Source organism: Puma concolor, chromosome A2 (genome assembly GCF_028749965.1).
Source record: "Puma concolor isolate L17-30 chromosome A2, mPumCon1.1.hap2, whole genome shotgun sequence".
Taxonomy (NCBI): domain Eukaryota; kingdom Metazoa; phylum Chordata; class Mammalia; order Carnivora; family Felidae; genus Puma; species Puma concolor.
Window position 1 is genome coordinate 133550811 of NC_141668.1, and position 24128 is coordinate 133574938.

The 24128-nt window shown below is 40.6% G+C and overlaps 1 protein-coding gene across 1 annotated transcript in view; it reads left to right on the forward strand.

Moving 5' to 3' along the window:
• MDFIC2 (MyoD family inhibitor domain containing 2) overlaps nt 1-23627 on the forward strand; it is a 128734-nt gene extending 105107 nt beyond the window's left edge. Inside the window, exons 6-7 of the mRNA XM_086682476.1 lie at nt 14606-14827; nt 23228-23627. Of these exons, the coding sequence (XP_086538602.1) occupies nt 14606-14827; nt 23228-23487 (482 nt within the window). The 3' untranslated portion in view covers nt 23488-23627. The remainder of the gene's footprint in view (nt 1-14605; nt 14828-23227) is intronic.
• The last annotated feature ends 501 nt before the right edge of the window (nt 23628-24128 follow it).

Here is a 24128-nt window from a genome sequence, read left to right on the forward strand (position 1 = left end):
AAGAAAACAGCATAACTCCTTCGTCCTGACAGCTTGAGGCTGAGCATGTGGAAGATAAAAGGACTTAGAGAACCCTAAAGCATAAAGGGTGTGGTTAATATTGTTATTTACTAAGGTGGATAGAGCCAGAGTACTTACCTACAAGACACACGGGATGTCAGCCAGGCTCAAGAGTGTTTTCTTTCTTTCTTTTTTCTTTTTTTTTCCTAGGCCAACCTAATTGGTGGAGCCTCTTAAAGGGGAATCAGGTGATTAATCTACCCAAACTGATAGAATGAGGACCAACACTCCTCATCTAATTTAGCGATACCGCGTAAATATGGAAGATGGCCTTGACAGTGATAGCCTGACATAATCACATGCATCAGAGTCCCAGAAAGTGGGACAACAGCCAAACGTGTGTCCCTTCATACCCAATCTCACTGCCTTTTCTCCCCCTTCATTTGAACCTTGCCTCAGTGGGGAATTCTGACCAGCCATTAATCATTAAGTGGAATTACCCTGGTACAAAAACCAGGTTATGGATGGCGTATAAGGAATGCCTGTGGGCAATCCCTCTGTTGACATGTTTGGCTCCTTTAAGTACATCATAAAGTCCCCAAAGATACAATCATGTCTCACTCATCTTTGTATCCCCCACGCATACCACAGTGGTTAAGAGGAAAACCTAGCTGCCAAGTACCTAAATTCAAATTCTCACTCCATTCTTTACTAGCTTGGGAACATGACAATGAATAAGGCAGAGCCCCCTTCCTCACTAGGAAAACTGAACTTGTAATAACTCCCTCACTGGGTTATTGTGAGAATTCGTTCAAAGCTTCTCATGGTATGAAGCAAGTGTTAACTATCATTATTTTTATTATTATAGCAGGTGCTGAATGAATGCATGGGTGAATTGTGTGTGGGAAATGAAACTGACAACTACAGTTCATTCCACATCTAAAATTCTATAATTCTACTGAGTTTCTAATAACTCCATCTCTGAAAGCTTCTTTTTTTTTTTAATGTTTGTTTATTTATTTTTGAGAGAGACAGAGAGAGAGAGAGAGAGGTGGAGAATTCCAAGCAGGCTCTGCACTGACAGCAGAGAGCCCAACTCGGGGCTTGAACTCAGGAACCATGAGACCATGATCTGAGCCAAAGCTGGATGCTTAACAGACTGAGACATCCAAGCGCACCCCCCTTCCCCCACCCAACCTCTGAAAACTTATTTGAAAAATATTTTACCAGTGTTGGCTCTTATAGTGCATAATTTGAATTTAACATAATATATGAAAGTGCCCAGGACTAGAAGCCAGAGAACCATATTTAAACATTCTATTACCTGCCACTTAGTAAGCTGATATATACCCACATTCATTCAACCTCCATGTCAAGCACTGTGCTAAGTTCAGGGACTCACTGACCAAAGCATCAGTTCCTTCCCTCAAAAGTGGGAAAGATACACTTATCACACAGTGGTATGGAAGCACAGAAATGACCTTCTTTTTCACAGGTTAAGGAAGGCTGAAATGTTCCCGAGGGCAGAGAATGGGTTTCATTCATTCTTGTATTCCTGACTCCCCATCAGGCTGCCAAGTACGGTAGCAGGTGACAAGTAGTTGTCGAATAAAATATCACTTCCTCTGAGTCTAGAGTGATAACCAGGAGCTCAGTAAGGGGAGACAAGAAGAAGGGGACTCTAAGTACAAGAGTGACCTTGTAAAGGGCATTCACAAAGTTGGGAGATGCAAATGTATGCGTGTGGTGAGCACGCTGTTGGGAGGGAAGGAATTGCAGATAAATGAGATAGTGTCTATGAAAGCAATGATTTGAAAGTGTTGTACAGCTATTTTGTTGTGTTGATCTCTGCCCTCGTTCTGACCTCTTTGACATCCATATAGTTTTCTGAGATGGATGTGTCCCTCATTCAAACATTCACAGGACAACGTCCTGTCCAAACTGCCTTAATTCTCTCCCTCTCCTTTCTTTATGAAAATCAGTTAGAAAATCACTTAAGAATAAAAATATACAATGGGGCACGTGGGTGGCTCAGTCAGTTAAGCGTGAGACTCTTGGTTTCGGTTCAGGTCATGATCTCAGGGTTCATGAGTTTCAGCCCCACATGGGGCTCTGCGTTGATGGTGCAAAGCCTGCTTGGGATTCTCTCTCTCTCTCTCTCTCTCTCTCTCTCTCTGGCCCTCCCCCACTTGGGCACATGCCCTCTTTTGCTCTCCCTCAAGATACATTAAAAAAAAAAAAACAACTTAAAAAAGTCACACAGAGAAGACGCGAGGTTAAATAATTTTTCGAGAAAGTTTTCATTGCTTTTCTTTGGAGTAGGGTATTTTCTTCTGACAATGCGTGACGAGAATGCCTTACTGTACTTCTGCGCAGAAAAGTCGAGTTGATCAAGGATACAGTTATCCAGGCATCATTGTATTCCCTCAAAATTTAATAAATGTGATACTGCTGTTTTCTGGCACTTAGTTTTGTGCAAGGAGGATTAGGGGACAACCTCAGGACAGCTTGTTCTACGGTTTTGCTTGTCGGAGTGTTTGAAAAAAAGCTTCATTTTTGTAACTCAAAATACTTTCTAGGATTGTAGGTCTGTTTCCTGAATTTTAGGCAGGGAGGTGTATACTCAAAAACTGCTTCTACTCAGAACATATACTTAAGGAGTATTCTGGAGCAAAGCTTATGTTTAAATTGTTTTGGTTTCTTCTTTAGAAAACTCATTTATTAGTGTGCTCTGACCTATGTACCCAGCATCTCTTTTATTTATCATCATAGCTTGAATCCTGTGTTTTTTTACTTTTGAACCACGGGAAACTTTTTCATATTTTCTCTCCACATTACTATTGATATTTTCTGCAGTGTCCGTTCTGTGTTTTGCTGCCCCTGAGGCACATTTTAATTCTGTGAGTACAGTTTTGACTTTTTCAGAGTCGTTTATTTCACCACATCCCTTTGGATCTCTCTTGGAGGCTTTTCATCTCAATTTGCTTCTTAAGATTATCTTCTCTTTTCTTCACAGAGTTCTTCATGCTACCTAATGAGAACCTCGAACAATTTTTGAAAGTCTTCCTCTTGTGTAGTGTAACAAACCCTACCTGGATTGGTTAGAGTGACAAAGAATTACCACTCCCTGGCAGATCACAAAGCACACTTCTTCAAAAGCCATGGCAACCCAGCTTTCTGGTTGACAAAATATTGATTTCCGAGCCAGGAACCAGGGGGGAAAAGGCTATTTGGGAAAAGGCCCCTCCCCACAGAACTAGCATAACTCACTGAATTCTTCAGCTCAATACTAATGGGTTGATATGTAGTGTAAATATTTCCCAGGTCAACGTAATATATATTTTGTGGATGTGAGCATTTGTCTTTTTCGAATAGTGTCACAAGCATTTTAGAAGAAAGCTAGGGGAAGGTGTATCAAAGATGGCTAAAAGGTATTTTAAACAGGAAGCCTTGATGATTACAATGACCATTTGGCCTCCGGAAATGACTTTTAAACCTACCCCATTATTAATAAATGGAATAATTGGACATTTTTTTAAAGGAGACTTTTTTTCCTTGAAATGGCCCAAACCCCTCACAGAATTGTCCTGTTATTTTTTTAAGACCTGCAATTTTAACCTCACTTCATGCTAGCTTGTTTTAACACTCTAAAATATATTCAGAATAGTCTACCTTAACACGCTTGAATGTTGAATATTTTATGCTTGGACAAAGAGCAAACTGTAGGTCTTTCGCCAAGCACAGTCAATGCACTTGAGTATGGGTTACCAAAAACGCTGGAGATTTTTTTTTTTTCTATTTATTGTTATAGCTCAAATCCTTGTGTCTCTGGTAGGCTTTAAGTGACATAAATATGCATTTCCATCTGCACATCCTTGTCAGGAATAGTTCTGCTGGGAGGTGTTATGCCACCCAAGTACTTCCAGAATAGAGTCTGTTAATCCTGTTACCACTATAGAAACTCAGAGGAAAAGTCTACTCAGGCCACTACTGCAGCTGCTGTGGCTGTAAATGTTCCAGCAACCACACCCTGGCTACCAAGAGGAAGCATAAGAGAATTGACTTTCCTTCAGGTGGAGAGGGCTGAAGACACAGCTGACCTTAGACCAGTAGTCTCCGAAGTTTTTATTGTAAACTTTTAATAGGTAAAAAAAGGGCCGGGGTGTGGGGCAGGGGCGGGGGGGGGGGGGGGACACAGCAGGCCCACCTTATAGAAAGATACACATGCACACGCACACAATGGTCACATATGCCGCCATGTTAACTGCTCTCTACATTATAAAATACGCAAAATAGCTATTATATTAGGGTTTTTTTAAAGTCCATGTAAATAGATGCTCCAACCCCACTGGATAGTTTTGTGACTCCCCTAGGTGTATATATGCCATTTTGGAGACCACAGGGTTAACTTCTACCAGGTGGTTCACCAGGAAAATAAAATTTAACCCCCCAGTTAGATTCATAGGTTCCATAATACACTGGGCACACAACGTGGGCGAAAGGAGTTGTGAATAAGTGGGTCGTTTGCTTCTCCCGCTTATTTCTTGCCCTGCCTTCTAGTGTGGCTCCACTTCTCCAGGGTCTCTGTATAGATCATACACTATTCTATTCAGGCATATCATGGATGGATACTAACTAGTCAAGGCCTAGAAGCAAACAGGGAGCCTCCAAAGTCTGTCAACTGATACTTTACCTCAGAGCACAAAGGTGAGAACCAGCTAAAAATACCAAATCCAATCGTCAATCGTCCAATAAACATTTTCAACAAGAGTTTATTGATCCAAGAACACAGAATGAGTGTCTTTACCTATCTAATCCCATTCAGTGCAGGAGGGCTCCAAATTATCCATGAATCTAGCTGTGGAACCAAAATCCCTCAGAAAAGCAGTGACTATGAAAAAAACCTTCGATCTCTCATGATAGTGAAAGACTGTCTTTTTGGATGCAGGAAATTTGGAAACTTGACTCAAAGTTCTTTTCGAACTGATAAAAATAATGACTTTATTGGTAAAACCTGAGTTGGCCTGAGAACAGCAAACTTCTTCCGATCCCTGTTGGTGTAAGTATAAATCGATACAAGCTTTCTGGAAGTCAATAATTAGTACATTATGTTCAGAGCTTTAGAAATCAGGCCATCAATGCAATAGTTCCGTCCCTCTGAATTCAACCTATATAAACAAATACATATATGAAAAGTTTCACGAAAATAATGTTTAAGAATATGTAAAGTAGCAAAAAAAAAAAGGCGACAATCTACATTTTCGGTGAATGGGGAAATGGTTAAATAATTTATGGTACACCATGCAAGAAAAGCTATGCAGTCTTTGACTCCTTACTTATTACATACCTACTATGTCTCAGGCACTCTTCTAGAATATGGCAATTAATTAATATAGACAAAACTCTTATGAATGTGATATTTTAGCCAAGGAGAGAAGAGACCTGAACTCCATAAACAAATCAACAAACACATAGAGTAAACATTTTCAGAATACTGGAAAATGCTATAAGGACGATGAGACAGAGATGTCATAGAAGTGGCTGTTGGCGAGAGGCTGGGACTACTTTGTACGTGGATTTCTCAATTTCAGCACTGACAGCTGAAACCACAGTCTTTATATATCGTTGGGGGCGGGGGGAGGGTGTGTGGAGAAGGAGTTCTTGTGCACCAAAGGATTAGTTTAGCAGCATCCCGTTAGCCACACACCCTACTAAATGCACTCACCCCAATCATGACAATAACACAAGTCTCCACCCACTGCCAAAATCTGCCCCAACTGAGAAACACTGCTTTAGGTTTAGGGTAAGGGAAGTCCTCTCCGAAGGGGTGATGGTTAAGCTGAGACTTGAGGGTGTTTTTAAGTCATCTTTAGGATAGAGAGAAATGCTCATGATATACTAGTAACCTATATAATATATTCAATAAAATCCTGATACTGTTCCTTTTAAATCTCTATCTAGAAGACAATATAGCATCATGGTTAGAAGCACGAACTCGGAGCCAGATGGCTAAGTTAAAGACGCAGCTTCCTCCCTTGCTTGTTGTGTGACTTTGCTTGTTGTGAGTCACTTGTGTGACTGTACTTAAGTGTCCGCATCCAAAAAAATGGGGGTGGCTCCAGTAGGTCCTGCCATAGAGTTGCCGGGAGTATTAAATGAGTTAATATATGCAAAGGTCCTAAAAGAGTGAGTGACACATCTGGGAAGCACTGTATACAATATATATATTAAAGTGAGTGACACATCTTAGAAGTAGTATACATAGGATTTATGTATTATATTAGAATATATTAAAATTAGAATCGATATAAAAATACACTTTTGATATTCTAATTTCAGTATATATGATATATACATCGTCCAGACCTGACACATATAGAAATATAAATACACCAAATATTTCCACTGTCTTTTGGTGAAGCAGACGCGGTAACGTGTTGATAATGGTAGAATTATAGGGGGTTTCATTTTCTTTGGGTCTTTTTATATTCTTCACAGTTTTACAGATATAAATGCAAATGTTGCCTTCAAATCAAAATAAGGATTGATATATATTTTAACACAAAAGGGAATGTTTAGGCTTTCATCAGGGTTAACTGGCATATCAAGAGTGGGGGAGGAAGACCAACGGAAGAGGTGTTCAGAAAACCCGTCCCAGAGAAAATGAGTCAATCGTCAACTGAAAACTGAGACACCCCACGTTCACTCCGTCAGTCAGCTCGTCAGTCATCTGAAATTTATTGAACACTTGCTTTCTGCTAGACACTGTGCTATAGGTGCTGGGAAATTGATGATGAATGGAGCATGCGTTTCCTCGAGGAGCTCACAATGGAAAGGGGAAGAGAAACACCGCTGCAATTAGCCACAGTACAAAACACTCAGGTGTCAACCCAGGCCTCTGGGGACTCCCGTCGGGAACAATGCATTTCAGTGGGAGTGGGGGGTGGGCACTGTGGCAAACTTCACTCCGAAGATGGCACCCGCACTGGGCTTTGAGGGGTATGGAAGCTGCGGTCTTTTGTAGAAGCTCTGGTTTTGAGCACACACATCAAGTGTCTCCCTCATCGTCTACGAGCAAGGCCAGTTAACCTGGAGGGAGAAACTTCAGAAGGGTCACAGGAGTTATAACCTCAGAAAAGTATCTTGATCTCATATCAGAGTGCCTGGTTTCATACAGCAATTGATGAAAGTAAAGCTTGACTGTCGCGGGAATGAGAAGACCCGAGTGCAATCTGTCCCTAACCAGCAGGGTAATCTGGGGCAAACCACTCAAACCTCTGACCTTGCATCCATTTCCTCATCCACATAATAGTGATAATAACACTCGGGAGCACTGTGGTGAGCCTCAAATGAGACAATGCCAAAGAGAGACTTTAAGTGACATTCACTTAGTTGGGATGAATGAATTGTGATGGTTTTCACATAATAGAGAATACTTGGAATACCTATATTATAGCTTAATTTTTAACATTTATATTTAAATACTGACAATAAAAAAGCCACTGTATATATAATACCGATTATGCAGGAGTTTATAGCCTGATTGGCTTCACTGATATTTTTAAAGCTCTAAACCTATTACCAACCCAAGTGCCTCAAGCTCGAACAACTGCTAACCAATTTTTTCCCCGAGATAACATAATCTTTATTTCTTGAGACACGTTATACAAACATTAAACTGAAGGTAACTGCATACAAATGAATTGGAGACTCATAATTGCAAACTGTTTTCATGTCTAAAGAAGATTCAGTCACCTCCTAGGACTGAATTGTTCCTTTTTACAAGCTTAGGATCCAGCTACGAAAGTATATCACTTAGCCTATGTCTGTCTACAGGTGTGAAGTGTAGCAGGGAGCGGAGAACAGATCATGATCTAAGAACGTTACACCAAAAAACCCACTCCCACCCCAAAAACATTGAAGATGCTTTGCAGGTGTGGACGAAGCTTTGCCACGGGGCTGTGTTCAACCTTCTTCTCTCAGTTCTTTTTTCCTCTTTAATCCTGTTCACCTTGAACACTCACTGCTATTGTATCTGGAGAAATAATATTCTTTTGCTTCTTCTCTCTTTAAAAAAAAAAAAAAGTTTTACTAATGCTGATTGAAAAGGCTTAAAATGTCCCCTTGTCATGGCCTTTGATAAACATTTCATCTAACGTTTTCTGGGGCAGTTTCAGTTGAAGCACCACAGAAGACAAAACAAGGATATATAAACCTACTGCTTTCACCTGAAAGTCTTTAAAGGACATCTTCTCACCAGAGCCGGCGTTTGAAAATTACAGGAAAAAAAATGTCCAATAAGTTTACCTCATTTATTCCTCTCCTCTCCAAAAAGGAAATGTAATGAATCCAAGACTTCGTTTTGCCCTGTCTCACAGGATATAGCCATGGATCAAGCCATCCATAACTTATTTCCATTCATTAAAAAGAAGGTGAGAATGTTTTCAACCGTCAGTTTGAGAAAATTATCCCCCACTCAGCTTCCAAAATGAAAATGAGTGTGTGTTTTTTTCAATATAGCTTCTTTAAGGACCAGTTACCTTTTATTTGCTCTTGGCAGCACTTAGAAATCCTCATCTTCCTAATTTTGTTCTGTCTTCTCCAGCCATAGTATCAGTTCCAAAATTGTACACAATATAAGAATAATAGTTCTCTATACCTTTAGAAAATGTGATTCGAGCTCTTTCTAATAATTTTCAGCATGCTCTATCATGTCAAATGCTTTTGTATATTGTGTTCTTATCTACCAAGCTGTGGAGAATCATTTCTGACATTTGTGTGAACTTTATAAACTTTACATACAAAGGAAAAAAACCTTTTTTTTTCCCTCTTTGGGGTTGCCTGAATTAACCATAATTATTTGTTGATGGTTTGGTAACTTATACCTTGAAATGTCACCTGTCTGCTTCGATCTGATTTCAACCACAGATCATTACAGTATTAAATTCTAAGCTAGAGTACAGTTTAAATCCAAGGGAAAATATAATTTATCATGATAGCTTTAGAAATGGCCCATATATTTGAAATACACACTCACTGTAAACATTTTGGTTCAGAATTAAAATTAAAATCACCCTGCTTTAAACACTTACCTGACAACATTCACGTAGGCTTCTGGAGTTTACCACTCACAAGGAAAATTTAACAATAAGATACCTTTTTCAAAAGACAATTTGGCAATAGAGTGCATAGATTAATTCAGAACAGGATAATGGGAAAATATTGTGGTAATGATGAGCTATTAACATTTGTGTGTGCACAATGTGTGTGTATTTTGTTTTAATTTTTTTAATGAATAATAGGGTCAGAAGAATATTACTCAAAACATCATTTCGATTATAGTGTGTAAGATGTCTTGGGAAGTGTTGTCACTATAGTTGAGACTGATGGTGACAGAAATAGTCAGATTTAAGAACAGAGAGGATAAATCTTGAGAGGTAGTGATGGGAATGAAAAATCAGAGACGCATTTGTAAGATATTTAAAAGGAAAAAATAAGGGGTACTTGGGTGGCTCCGTAGGTTACGCATTTGACCCTTGATTTCGGCTCAGGTCATGACTCGTGGTTCATGGGTTTGAGCCCCATGTCGGGCTCTGCACTGACAGTGCAGAACCTGCTTGGGATTCTCTCCCTCTCTCTCTCTCTCTCTCTCTCTCTCTCTCTCTCTCTCTCCCCCCACCCTACTCTCACTCACATGCTCTCTCAAAATCAATACATAAACGTAAAAGAAATAAAAGGAAAAATTAATAAGAACTGGTAAATAATTTGGATGGAAGGATGGGGCAATTCACCGGGAGTTTTTTTAAAAATGACAATACAGGGACGCATGGGTGGCTTAATGAGTTAAGTGTCCAACTCTTGATTTTGGCTCAGGTCATGATCTTGCAATTCCTGGGACTGAGTCCTGTGTTGGGCTCTCGGCTGAGTGTGGCAGCCTGCTTGGGATTCTTTCTCTCTCTCTCTCTCTCTCTCTCTCTCTCTCTCTCTCTCTCTCTTTGCCCCTCCCCCGCTTGCACACGTGTTCTCTTCTCTCTCTCTCTCAGTAAATAAATAAACATCTAAAAATGATAAATCAATGAAAAGAAATTGAATTGTGGGTTCTCCAGGGATAGCCAGAGGAACCCAGTTGGGGGGAAAGAATAGGGGCTTAGCAGAAAGATATACATTAATTGTAAAGATGAGCCGGTAACTCAAATAAAATGTCCAATAGTCAGTAAATTTGTGATGACTGTAGTCCAATAGTCACAATTTGTGATGACTGTAGGTCTCTTGAGGACCAAGACTGTTTGCTATTCTTCTTTGAATCTCCCAGCACCCAGTGCGGGAAGGACACATAGCTTACTCTCAGTAAACGTGGCCTAGCCGGCTGACGAACTGCATAGAGTTTGGGGGGCCAGCTTCACAAAGAAAATCATAAATTGTGAGTGTGCACAAATACAATCTTCAAGGGTAGGGTACAAAGAAAGGAACTAAGAGGACAAAGATAGGAATAAAGGAATAAATACACTGAAGGAACCCGAGAGGGAAAAAAAGAAACCAGTAGCAGAGGAAGGGCAGGTCTGGGAGTTAAACTGAGAGAGAGGAAGGGAAGGGAAGGGAGGGGTGGGGGAGGGAAGGAAGGGGGGAGGGGGAGAGGAAAACAAGAATAGAATCAGAGCCGTTAGGCAAGAGAGATGCTACTTATTTATAATTGGAATGTGTATTTATCTCTATATACCCCCAGACAGAGAATGCATAGATGCAAAAATTATAAAGTCACATTTAGTGAGCAAAAATGAAAATCATTAAAATGTTTCCTTAATAACTTAAAGTAAATAAATTAATAGCTCCCGACATATTGATTCATCTATCGCATGTGGGCACTCAATAAATGTTAATTGAATTACATTAATAACATTTGCTCAATGGTAATAAAAAATTAATTAACTGTCTGTCTTTTCTGTTACTTAAGTTTATGCCCATTGGTTCTGCAATTACTTCTAGCCCAAACATGAATTTTCTATCTCACTGGCTTTTGAGACACACTTTAATTTTTTTTTTTCCCTAAGAAATACGGTCGAGCTTCTAATTTTTGTCCTAATTTTGGTATTTTTTTTCTGTTAAAAAAATTATTTTCTCTAAGTTAATGTCAAGAACTATGTATAACATCCCAAATATAGTGTCACGAGTTCCTTATTTAATTCCAAAATCGTTTTCTCTGCAGGAGTTGTGATACCACTTTTTACTTGTTTCTCCTTTTAGCCTATGCTACTTTATAATACTTTGGATACAATGTCAAATAACACCACAAAAGACAAATCTGGGGAAATTTATTGTTAGCTTTCCATCTATAAAAGATGGAAGATGTCAGTCACATTCACCCAAAAATTGTGACTCACTTCAGATGTCAGAATTCTGGGTTGAACAGACTGGGTTCTGAAATGTGTGTATGTCAGATGATTTTCTAATGAGCAACAGATAGTTCCCACTGGGGAATGGAAAAAAAATAAAAATATAAACAGAGACATAGAATTAAAATAACTTTATGAATGGCAGTTTAACTTCTCCATAAAATTCTCTCCGTACAAACCCAGTGGCTCCAAATGGTTGCTTAATGTAACACACTACTTAGATTCAAAATGCTATACTTAAAATTGTCGCAAAATTAAAAAGAGAATCATATACCACTTGGCTGTATACAGTATTCTCCGCATGTTCTTACATTCCAGTAACCTCTATCCAACATTTTTTTTGTTCCTGAATTACTTTGTGCAAAAGCAATTTAAATTACATGCAGCCTGACTACGTGTGATAATTTGAACTGATTGTTAATTAATTCCGTAAGTAAATAGCCGCCGCAATCTCTATACTCATCAAGGTTTCGTTATCTATCAGCTCTTTCTGAGCTGCTCTTTAATGTACAGTATAAAGCAGCTGTAACTGAAGACACAGGATTCCCTGAGTGTGCAAGAAGGTAGTCTTGCTTTGCAGAGACTGCTTAGGGAGAGAGGCATCTGTGGAGCTAAGTAATTTCCGAGGCTAGATCTTGAGCAGGTGACGCATCATGGCATTTCAGGTTAAGAGGGGTTTGCTGATAGGCAGTCTCAGCAGCTAGGCAGCAGAGAACAAAGCTAAGAACAAATCAGAGATACTGTTGCAGACTATAGAGACGAGGATAAGAAGAGAGCTTTTGGAACACGCCGGGCCTGGGTTCAAATCCTAGTTCTATCATTTGCTAATGAGGCAGACTTGGGCAACTCAGCTCAGTAAACTATCTAAGCTTTGGTTACACTCATTCATCTGTTAACTGGGGATACCAATGCACACAGTTGCCATCTGTTCACGGAGGCTGACAATAACTACCTCCTGGAGTCTTTGTGAGGCTTAAGTTAAATGAGGTATATAAGTGGTAACATGGAACTTGACATAAAATGCATGCAACTATGTATGTGGGTGTGTGCAGAAAGCAGTGGTCTGATTTTCAATCCAGGTGACTTTGCCCCATAGGCAAAATTCGGCAATAGGTGCAGACATTTTTGCCCGTCCCAACCTAGGACAATGGGTGCTACTGGCAGAGGACAGGGAGGCTGTTAAAAATCCTACCAGCTCCCCAAAGAATTATCTATCTCCAAATATTAATACTGCTCTAAGTATGCCAAAGCATAACTTGAATGGCTGTTTGTAATATTAGCTAATTACTGGACACTTTGGGACCCAAGAAAAATAAACTGTTATTTTTATAGCATCATCGTTACAACATTAATTTGGTAAATCTCTCTCGGGATAGAGGAAGCCTAGAGTTTCCCCATTGATTGAGCTAATTCTATCTATTCACAATTACATTAATTGCTATTCATGAGAGATGTTCCCATGAACCCCAATTTCTACCAGTCCAATTTAGAGTGAATCAAAGCATAACCAAGAGATTGAAAGCCAGCAACATAAGGGGGAGGGAATAAAAAGCAAACCTTGCTGAAAGCCAAGGCTGTTTGGACGCTGAGAAAGAAACAAACATGGCCTAAGACAATTGTGTGAGATGTACTGATAGTTCCCATGCCAGTCACGAGCCTTTGGAACTCCATATAGAGAGCTTCAAAAATCCCCACCCCACCCCCACCCCCGGGGCTGTGATCTGATCTGTTGAAGGACGCCTGAGCTTTAAAAAAATTCCAAAGTGTTAAGAGATTTCCCAGGTTATTCTACTGTTTACACAGTCTGGGAACCACTGCCCTAGGAGGCAGGACCCTGTAGAGTTTTCCATCTGCCTGAAACAAAGCAACTTTTGAAAAGATGATGAAAATGGGTGGTGGCAAGAATACACTTCTTGCATGAGCTGTGTGAACATGGGAAAAACCAGGTTGGTTGTTGTATTATTCTAGTCACTCAATGAGCATTATTGGATCAACCCGGCATTGTGTTAGCAACAAGAATGCAAGTCTCCAGAAAGAATCTTCACCATCTCCCAGTAGGGCTGCTAAATCACCAGGACTGCCACTTGTTTAGGTCTCAAATGATCCCTAGGAACCAGCTGGTCCACAAGTTTGAGAATACCTTCTGTTAACTCTTTCCTAGGTTTTAGGATTCTGTTTAACAGGTGTAGGTAAGTTACCACCCAGTCTGGTTCTCTCTCTAATGTAATTTCATGGTGTGTTTCTCTCTGTCCTACACTCCTCGATATTGTGACTTTGTTATTTCTCTGCTAACATGTTTGATGCTTGTGAAAGTTGAGGACCATGCCTGTCTCAGGTACCACTGCACCCCCAGTGCCCAGTTCAGTGCTTCTTATATAACAGGCCCTCAATTGTTAGGTGGGAATGAATGAATGAATGAATGAACGAACGAACAAATGAATATGGGAGTTCTCAAAGACATGAGGCAACTAGGGCTTCTTGGTCTTCTCTATGACGCTCCAAACCAGAATCTCAGTCCAGGACTTTGCTGGAGGTTCCTTTCTAGGTGGTTCTATGGAAATAAAACATGTTCCAAAAAGCCTACCCCCAAAGCTCACATTGATGATCACCTGACTGGGAGCTTAACAAATGCCAAGGCAGGGAAAAGAATGGCAACTGAGAGTCTCTGAGATCAGAAACAGGAATGAGCTTCTAGACTGTTCATTTATAATCACTTCTCATATACAGAGGAGGAAACTGAGGTTTGTAGAAACAAACAGGACAATGTGATGGAGATCACATACATTATGGAGCAGTACTCAGCATTGAAGACCCTTCTACTCCTCCTGGGATCCAGAAAACACTTTGACAATGAGCTGACAACAAACTATGAGATTTCATTGATCCAAGTGAATGAATTCTTTGATTCTCTCCACCCATCACTAAAATAAATAAATATATAATTGATTTTAAAATCACACACAGGAGACATAAGTGATACAAATTACTGTGATAGGGAAACTTGTAACGTGTGTAAAATGTTATCATGATTGCCTCTTTTATTCTTACTTATATTTTTATTCAAAATGATCCTGTTCAATGATGCTTCATTCTCTTACATAAGATCTTGTTCTCATAAAAGCCTAGAGTGTGAAGTTTTCTGCAAATGTCCGTCCTGAAATCACTGGGTCACGTCAACTATAATGGGTTTGTGTATTTTTTCTTTTTTCGTCTAGATATGCAACTCACAAATGAAAAGCATGCAGACGAGAAACCCATTAATGCTATCATTATAAATTCAGTATCCGAATTCAATATCACAGATGGACCAGCCAAGGAAACCCCCAGTGAGAAAAAACTGTCAGAATTCAGCACATCACTGTCCTCCCTTGAAGAATGCCAAACAAAATTTTCCTACCTCCAAACTGATACTTCAGTTCATCAGAGAGACACTGATGGTATGTTTCTCAGAATCAACCCATCTCTAAATAAAGCTCCCCAACCCCCGCCCCTGTAAAATCATCACATATGCTGTTAGAAAAAAAGAGCCTTTATGAATATTAAACAGGAAGACTTCGATTTGAAAACCCTGGTGAATGACACATGTCAAGGTCACTCTGCAATTATGAGGTGCTTGGCAGATTGTTTGCTCTCAAAGCTGGAAATCGGAGGCAAAGTGTTTTAAATAGCTGGAGTGAGGTATAATCATGCTTGCTATGGAGTTATGATGTGGATAAAGAAAAACGGCAAACTTTTCTCAAATCTGGGACTGTTCAGCCCCTGTCTCTAGGCTGAGAGGAGAAGAAGGCAGAGGGGAATGGTATGAGAATGCTGGAAATGTATAAATGTAGACTGTAAAAAATATCAATCTGCTTACATCAGCAAGCAGTAAAGAAGGATTGGTTACTCTAGCTGATATCACCTCCTGGGCATTCTGATCAGTGCAAACCTACACCAAACTACCCCTGTATATGACATTAAAGGCACATTCCCTTTTGCAAAGCCAACTTCAGATTGATTTGGTGCTAAGTGATCATCACAGTCAAGTTCAAAGTCATGGACTCCACACCAAGACATATGTAATTTTACTCAGGTTGACTTTGCAGTGACCTTTACAGAAGACATAAACCGTTCAGGAATTTCCTAGTGTTCCATACCTACGTTTGCATTTAAAGAAAGCTTGCAATCTCTCAAAAGACAATATAATAGGTCCTAGTTACTAGTCTAGATTTAAATTAACATTTACTTTTTGAAAAAGAGAAAAAAGAAATACATAGACTTTGTATTAACAGGAGTTTGGAATCACATCAGTTTAATTCCTGGCTCTGAAATTTATTAACTGCATAAACCTGGGTAAGTTTTTTAGCATCTCAGACTCTCGGTTATATATAATGGAGCTAGTAACATATCATAGGGTGTTTTGAAGATCAAATGAAATAACATATATAAAGGATCCAATAGAGAACCTGGCACATAATAGATATGTGATTTTTGCTTTCATTCTGGTTCTGGTTTTAGAAAGTAAGGGGAGAGATTTCTAACACATGTTATTTACGATCTTATGCACACATTGTCAAGGATGCTTCAGACCAGAAGCTACAGACACAATTGCTTGCAGCTGCCAGGAGATAGTGTGAATAATGCAGAAGATGGGCAGTGAACAATAGGGGTGGGCGAGGACTATGGCAAGGTGAAGAGCCCTGCCACTACTCAGCTCCAGCTAATTGCTTCCGGAAGAAAATAGAGGCTCAGAGTTGCCAGGTCCAGAGCGTTACGGGACATCTCTGCATTTCTTAGGTGTTGGCAAAACTTCTATCTCATTTATGAAGCCCCAGACGCTCCCAACAATACGTGGCTTTGGGCCAACTTTGGCCGGTGGACTTCCGGGTTACCACCCCAAATTCAAGATGATGCCCAAGTTTCTGGCTTTGCTAGTGTTTCATGGCAATCAAGAAAACAGGTGATACAGGATCGGCTTGCATCAGGGATGCACGGATCTTACGTGTAACGGGTCTTGGTTGTAATGACCCCAGAATTAGGAATTACCGTTGTACATATCCACACAGTACAACACAATGCCGTCCAGAACCACTCTGATTTGTCCTATCGGGGATCCAGGGAGAATGAGAAGGGCAGGCGTAGCTGAGATGGTACCTGAACCCTTGTATTCTCAGGAAAGGGCCAAAATGACCACTCCATGAAAATGACAATGGATAATCAGGGGCCTCACGCAGGAAAAGAACGACTTCCTCTTGTCTTTGAAGAGCAGAGGAGATTCATGAGGACAGTTGAATTAGACTGTTCTTCTTAAGCTCTGGCTGAGAGGCTGGTACAACCCGGAAAATTACAATTGTAGGCCAAGAACACAGGTAACAGCCTGCTAATCCATTCTCACAGTGTGAACTCCCCTCATCAGCAACGTAAGAGTTTTTGGTATCTGGATAAAAGAGAGAAACATTCCAACCAGGGCCTACAAATGTGGGTAGGAAGCTCTCATTATCTTAAACAGCCAACATCAAGGATATCAAGAGTTAAGTCGGAGAATTTTTATAGTAATTAATTTAAGGATGCAGAAATTGAGAGCTGGGGTCATTGTTCGTACTGAGATAAATACAGAAATATCTTGCAGGAACAGCAGGGGAAACAGAAGGGAAAAGAGAAGATTGCATCCACTTTCATGTAGTTTGTGGTTAATTTATTTTCAAATGTATAAATGAGTGCATAGGAATGGATGCTTAATTGCTAATATCTATTATTTATATACATTGCCCCACTTAAAACAGAATGGAAAAGCCTCACACATGCAGATTTTGTAAAATGTGTTACATCCATTAGCACAGTTCATGGTGTGTGCTCTGATGGGAATTTAAAAGGATCTTTACTGCACATCACACACTATGTGCTGCAACATTACTTTATTATTAAATTGTGGCTCATCCTGTGTGGTCCCTTTCCCGAATAAAATGGAAAAAGTCCAGAGCACTGTCTGTGTCTCTGCTTCTGTTTCTACACTCTGATTGCAAAGGCATCCCTGTGGGTAATAAAATCAAGCATATACACAATAGTCGAAAAGAGGCTCCTTAAAAAGAATCCTGAGAATACACCTAATTGATGTATAATTTTGAATCTGAGATGTCTCATCCAGGTGGAAGAGGAAAATCATAAATACAAGATACCTCAAAAGAATAGTCTTAATTACACCATGGACTACTGAATAAAATGATTACATTTTCTACACTGTAAATTTCATACAATTAAATGCGGTAGTGTCACCTTATAAAATGTTTCAATTTTATAATTATTTCAGTTCATTTGCTCAGAAAAAAACATAAGCACAAATTTACTAAGTATCACCCAAATCCAGTCATCCTCGTTCTAAAGAACTGACTTGAACGTTAGTTGTGCTTGTCTGAACTTAAATAGATCTTGACATATTTAAGTAGCTATTAAAATTGATAACATCAGGGATGATACCCCAGCTAGAGAAAGGCATTCAGTCACACTTTATTTATTCCTATTCTACATTACAGACTTTTTTAAAAAAAACCTTAATGTTGGAAGAGTGGGAACCAATTTTTATACTTTTTCACCAAAAACTTTGAGTAATTAGTCGGAGCCACCGTGTCATGAATCTCATGATTATGCTGAATCTGCTGTGACCACACATTAACCATTAACATATTAGAATACTGGGTTTGGGGCAGGTTTATTTTCCTTTTTTTATTACTTGGCTTTGAGGGGATGGGAGGGGGAGAATGTTGTTTATGTGGGACCCCTTATGGAAGAACCACATTTTTGCTACTTTGCATAGTGATTCCCAAACTAGCGGGTGAATGTTTCTGGAGCTGAGGAAAACCATCAGAACGACAGGGGACAGCTACATCCTCCACTGTCTCTCCCTCCTCTGAATTCCAGGCATTTTGGTGACAAGATTGAAAGCTGGGAGGGCAAACCCAGTGAGTACTGGACCACGACCGCGAGGCTGATCTCTGATACCCTGGTGGAAACTCCTTGCATTGTTACCTTTTCCACTATAATTAAACATGATCCTTTCTAATGAGACAGATTCTCCCTCTTAATTAGCCAATCCCCAGCTGTACATTTAGCACCTCTGGAGGCTGCGTTAATCCTTCAGTATCATTAGGGTATCACTTAGCACATTACAGCCTCAGTGTCCTAAAGGTACCCTAGGGGTGTAAAAAGGAAATGAAACAACCTAAGCAGGTTTTTGTCATGGCTTTTTGCTCACAAATACCGCTTTTGGCTGCAAGGCTTGCAGGTCGCGGCTCCTTCTTGAACCTTCCCTGATCCGGATTTAAGGAGGTAAGAGGTGGGAAAGCGAGCTGGGTGCTCTGAGAGCAGTGATTACAGCCCGGGCCAGGATGCCAGGGCAGTCAATAAAGGGACGTCAACATACAGAGACCTAGTTACGAAGATATTAGGAGAGGTGAAAAGCCAGGTAAGGGAGTAGTGAGGCCTCCAAGGACTTAGCAACAAGGCTCTGACACCTCTTCCCTTGGTCCCTCCCAGGCCACTAGTAAATGACAAGCACTGGCCTGAGCTCATAGGCCACCAGCAACTAACCATTACTTGACACACCACTAGTAAGTGGCATTAACAGTAGCCACAGAAAGAAGGATTTTCAGAAAGAGATAAAACCAAGGGGTAGATACACCTGAGACACCACTCAAAGCAGAGAGAGGGGAGAAGAAATACCCCCTGCGTTCCCTTCTCCCCCGCCCCCCACCCTCTTTTCCTGTCACTGCTTCCCATTGGCTGAGGTTGGTGAGAAGCCGCTTGACAGAACCTTGAAAACAGACTTTAGCAGTCTTGGGAATACAGAGCAGAGCAGGGAGGAGAAGGGAGAGCAGGCCTTCCACAAGCCGGCCACGTCCTGCGCCATGTTGGATCATGACAGAGGAGGTGTGAGCCTTCTGAAGGGCAGGCCAGCTGCAGGGTTAAGAGCTCTGGAGGGGACAGTTTGAGTCAAATCACAGATTCACCATTTCCTATGCTTCTTAAATTCCCTGAGCCACTATTTCCCCATCTATAAAAGAATTGTGATAGGACTCAACTCAGGCCCACTTCAGGACCTATGTGAGGAGCACATAAAGTACAGAGGACCAAGCATTTGCTTCCAATGTAACAATGGATAAGAGAGCACAGGCTTTGGATCCAGAAAGACTGACATTTGAACCTCTCGCCCACCACCTTAAAGTTGAAAGACTCAGGACATTCAGGGACAATCCCTGAGCCTTAGTCCTTTCATCTAAAAAACGGGGACCACTTTATTTATCTCCCATCGTTCATTTACTCATTCTTTCACTCAACAAGAGATACAGCTTTCTTATAATTCAGGTTCTAGTAGGGAGAGAAACCCATTCACAAACGATTTAGCTTCATAGCATCCTATGGTCAGTACTATGAGGAAAAAATAGAGTGCTATGAGAGTTTCAACAGGGTGTGATTTAGAGAGAAGGTGTTTTAAGCTAAAGACTCAGAGGCTGAGTAGGAATCAGGTCAAGCTGTGAGGCAGGGGTTTATGGAACACAGGCCAAAGAGAGAGCATGCGCAAAGGCTCGGAGTTTGGTGTATCCCAGGATCTGAACGAAAGAGAACCAGTGTGACTGGAGTGCAGTCGGTGAGGAGAAGATTAGGATGGGAAGCCAGAGAAATAGGCAGAAACCTATACGCAGGCATATGGGCTACGACCAGGATGGGGGACTTTACGGGGGAGGCGAGCTCATCTCATTTCCAGTGAAAGAATATCACAGGAGACGATGAAGCTGAGCTGCACTCACGTGAAAACCAGCGTGTTCGATAGGAAGCTATTGCTTTGGACCTGACGATGGCCAATAGTGGCTAGAACTATGGCGGTGGCCCTAGAGGCAGGTAGAGGCTTATGAGTTTCACATACCAATATGAGATAGAATGTGCAGAATTCAGCAGGGAATTGCATGGGGGGCGGGGGGGTGGTATGATGGGGAAAAGGAAAATGACAGGAATGAGTCCCAGCTTTCTGTTCATTTCATGTGAGTGTGCAAGAGCCATTCGCAAGAGAAAGCCAAAGGTTTGTGGAATAAGGAATGAGGGAGAGCCGTGGTGCAGCCTGGCCTTGGTGAGTGGGAGATGTCTTGAAGACATTGCAGAAGCCATGTGAAGGAGGCAGATGGACGCACAGCATACTCTTTGGGATGGGCTGAGAGTAGGGGTGCTAATCATGGGCTATGACTTTGCATATCATGTTTACTAAACATTAAAGCCCCAAGAAATAGTGCAGGCAAAGGAAAATACACCCATTCAGGCAGGAGAAGGAGAGGTCCAACTCTCTTTTCAAACACTTGCAAATTTCCCCCTGAACTGCTTGTGTTACTTTTGTGCAAACAAAAATTGCCCATATGCAAAACAGTTTTGCCTGCCCGTGTAGAATTATTTAATGTGCCTTTTAGGAAAAGTTTTCAACACTCTTGAAAGTTTGGAAAAATCTGTTTTCAATTCATCAATGTTGCCATGTTTTTTTGGGCAAGAGGCTCTGCCTTTTATAACCAAATAAAAAGGACTGACTTATACACAGGGAAAAAAAAAAGAGAGCTCTATTCTCAAATGCAAAATAGAAGAAAACAAATACCAGTTTGGCCAAAGGATTAGGCCAAACATTTTTGTGTGTGTGCAAATAAAACCTACGGTGTACATCAGAAGCAGAGACCTCCGGAGTCTGCCAACTTGAGAAAACATTGGCAAGAGGAGTTAAACCAAAAGATTATATGCCCTCAGGAAATTATAAGGCCATTTCACAAATAGGGTCTCTACACTTTGATACAAAACCCCAACTCCCATCCCCATGTCACCAGCTCCCACCCTAACTTACCTGCAAATCAAACTTTTACCCTGACATCTACAAAGGACACAGATCTAGGGGGATCATTTTTATACGATCCTAGCGTGAGTAAGTCTCTTAAGCCTCCAGCCTGAAGGATATGGAGCATTTGCTTGGGATATTTTGTACTGAGAACTTCTTCCTTTCCAGGGGCTGCTCTAGTAACCTTGCTGGCATCAGCGTAAGTTGATGAGGTTTTATGCTCCGTATCTTTGACCACCAACATGCCCTCCTCAGAAATGCATACGTAAAATAGAGTCTATGTACTGTACTAACTGACTCCTGAATTTTTGTGGGCAGTTTGTGGTGACTTATATGGGTGACTTGGCCACATGCTGGAAGCTGGCTCTAAGTGAATAAAAAAATACACCCCATCTGGCAAAGAGATGAGTGCATACACCCTGGAGGTATTATGGGATATGCTTCCTAAACCAGAAATACTTAGGTACAGCCACAGCACCTGCAACAATATCTGGCAATTCAAGGAGTCATAAAAGTCACCTTGAGGTTCTTCATCACCGTCTGATTGGGAAGAAAGGAAAGGAGGGTGTGAGGCAGGGATGGCACATGGGACAGAGGCAAGAACGAAGACTTTGGTTTACCTATATGCACAGTCATTTTCGACCTTTAGATAATGACTCTAAGTTTCTTCAAGATATTTGTTCCCTTTTAGAGCAAGTTTCCACGCTTGCCCTCCTTTCAAGGATGAACAAATATCTGAACAAAAAAAGTAAAAAACTTTTCTGGAAAATATTGTTGGAAGTAAATGAACAGGCCTCTGAGAACAGTCAGAACCCAAGAGCAAAATCTCTCCTGCAGGCTTGGATAGTCTCAGCCAACTGAAGCCTGAAAACCAGAATTTATTAACATTCACATTCTTATTGGAAACAAAATAAATCCTTACGAAAATATAACTTTAATTGATTGATAAACCCATCAGGAGGAGGAGACGTTTCTCCAATTCAGGCTGGAATGTTACTTTCAGCCACGAACAATCTTCAGGATAGCAATTTTCATTAATTGGATGATATATCATGTAAACATACTTACCTACCCATTTATAAAGTGCTTACATGTTTTTGAGACTTAACTAAAAAACAGGTTATGATTTTAACAAGAGAGTTGTTGCATCTCCTAACTAATTCCCTTTATGGAAACAAAAAATATCATAATCTATAACCCATCACAGCTGTTTGGCTAGAAGTACCAATTACCTTCAATACCTTAGAGATACTTTTCCGATTTTTACAAGTCTGCAGTAGTAAATTTTTAAACCAATTTTCTTAAGGAGGATTGAGAAGATTTCTACGCTTTCAGGCATATGATGACGTATTTCATTTAACATGAATATAAAAGCAAGGCTTCCCCAAACTGGAGGACAAAGGACGCAGGGATTGAAAACAAAATACAACCAAAACAAAAACTCTGACTATTTAAAAAATTCTTTCTCTGGGTTTTGAAATGTGCTTTTCGCTGGCATGCGAATATGGGTGTGGCAGATTTATGGGAATCCACACCATACAAATGAGAAAGCCTGATGACGAGAAGCCGGAAATTTGTACAGTCTCTCCTTGTCCCCAGCCCTAATTGCTCCTGAAAGCTCCCTGCACCTGCAGAGGACCAGCTATTTTTCAGACAGCTGCAAGGTTTCCAGATAGGTAGCTAATTGCGTGGCTTCTCAGCACCTCTGCAGGCAAAGTAAATAAAGGAGTTTAGAAAAGTGACAGCACTTTAAATAACCAGATTATGTGGAATCAATAGAAATGCTCAGGAAGTTAATAAAGCAATTACTTAAGTAGAACGGGTACGGCAGGGAGGTGGGGAAGGGTAATGGTGTACTTTACCCCTAATATGGACAATTAAGAGTTGGCCATAAAGTTATCAAGCATGCCACCACACCTGCCTGTCCTTCGGAGACGCCCCTCTATGTGCCACCGTTAATTTCTTCCTCCTCTTTTCCTTCTCCTTCTTCTTTAAACAGAGGAGTGTGCCTCTCTCATCCTCACCTGTCTGTTTTGCCAGTTTTGGGACTGCCTCCTGATGCTCCCAGATACGTGCGAAACAGTGTGTACCAACCTGTGCTGCCCCTCTCACAGGTACCACCACACCTCGGATGAAAGCCACCCGCGGCACGACTGCAAGTGCAACTGTGACGTCGACTGCAGTCTTTTTGAATCTTGCCACGAGACCAGCGAGTGTCTGGAGTTGGCCATGGAGATTTCAGAAATCTGTTACCGCTAGCACAATGAAGTCAACGACGTTCCGGCAGACCCTTTGGCCCCACAGGGAAACTCCATGACAATAAGACTGATTTCTATGCGCTGAAATGTAAGGATTGTACGCATTTCTTGGATGCCATAGACCATTTTATTCTGCACCTGGCTGGCAAGGGTAGTGTTGTCAACTCAATGGTCTTATTCCAAATTTCATTACTGCATGGCTCGTTGGAAAAAAATATCTTGATCATGTGTGATGAACGATCTTAAATACCTCGTAAATGCCATAGGTACAAGGTGTTTCTTGACTGCAAAAAAGCATGCTAAACCACTCTGTGTTACTGCGTTCATTGGCTTGCATCATGGATTCAACTTCATTCACAAATTCAGGACAAATTAGTACATTCTTTTGGAACTGACATACATTAGCTTGTCTTTGTAATGGCCTCATGCATAAACATTATGCATTGTTGGTTATTATTAATAATGTATTGTATAACATCATTTTGTAATTAAAAATTTATTTATACAGTCTCTTAAAATTCACTTATATGTACAGTTTAGGTAGGAAAGGGAATTAAATGAATTAGAAACCATGTTCCTGTAATTACAACAGATGTCTCTAAGACATCTCCAGTGAATTTTGAATATGATGTACTTCAAGAG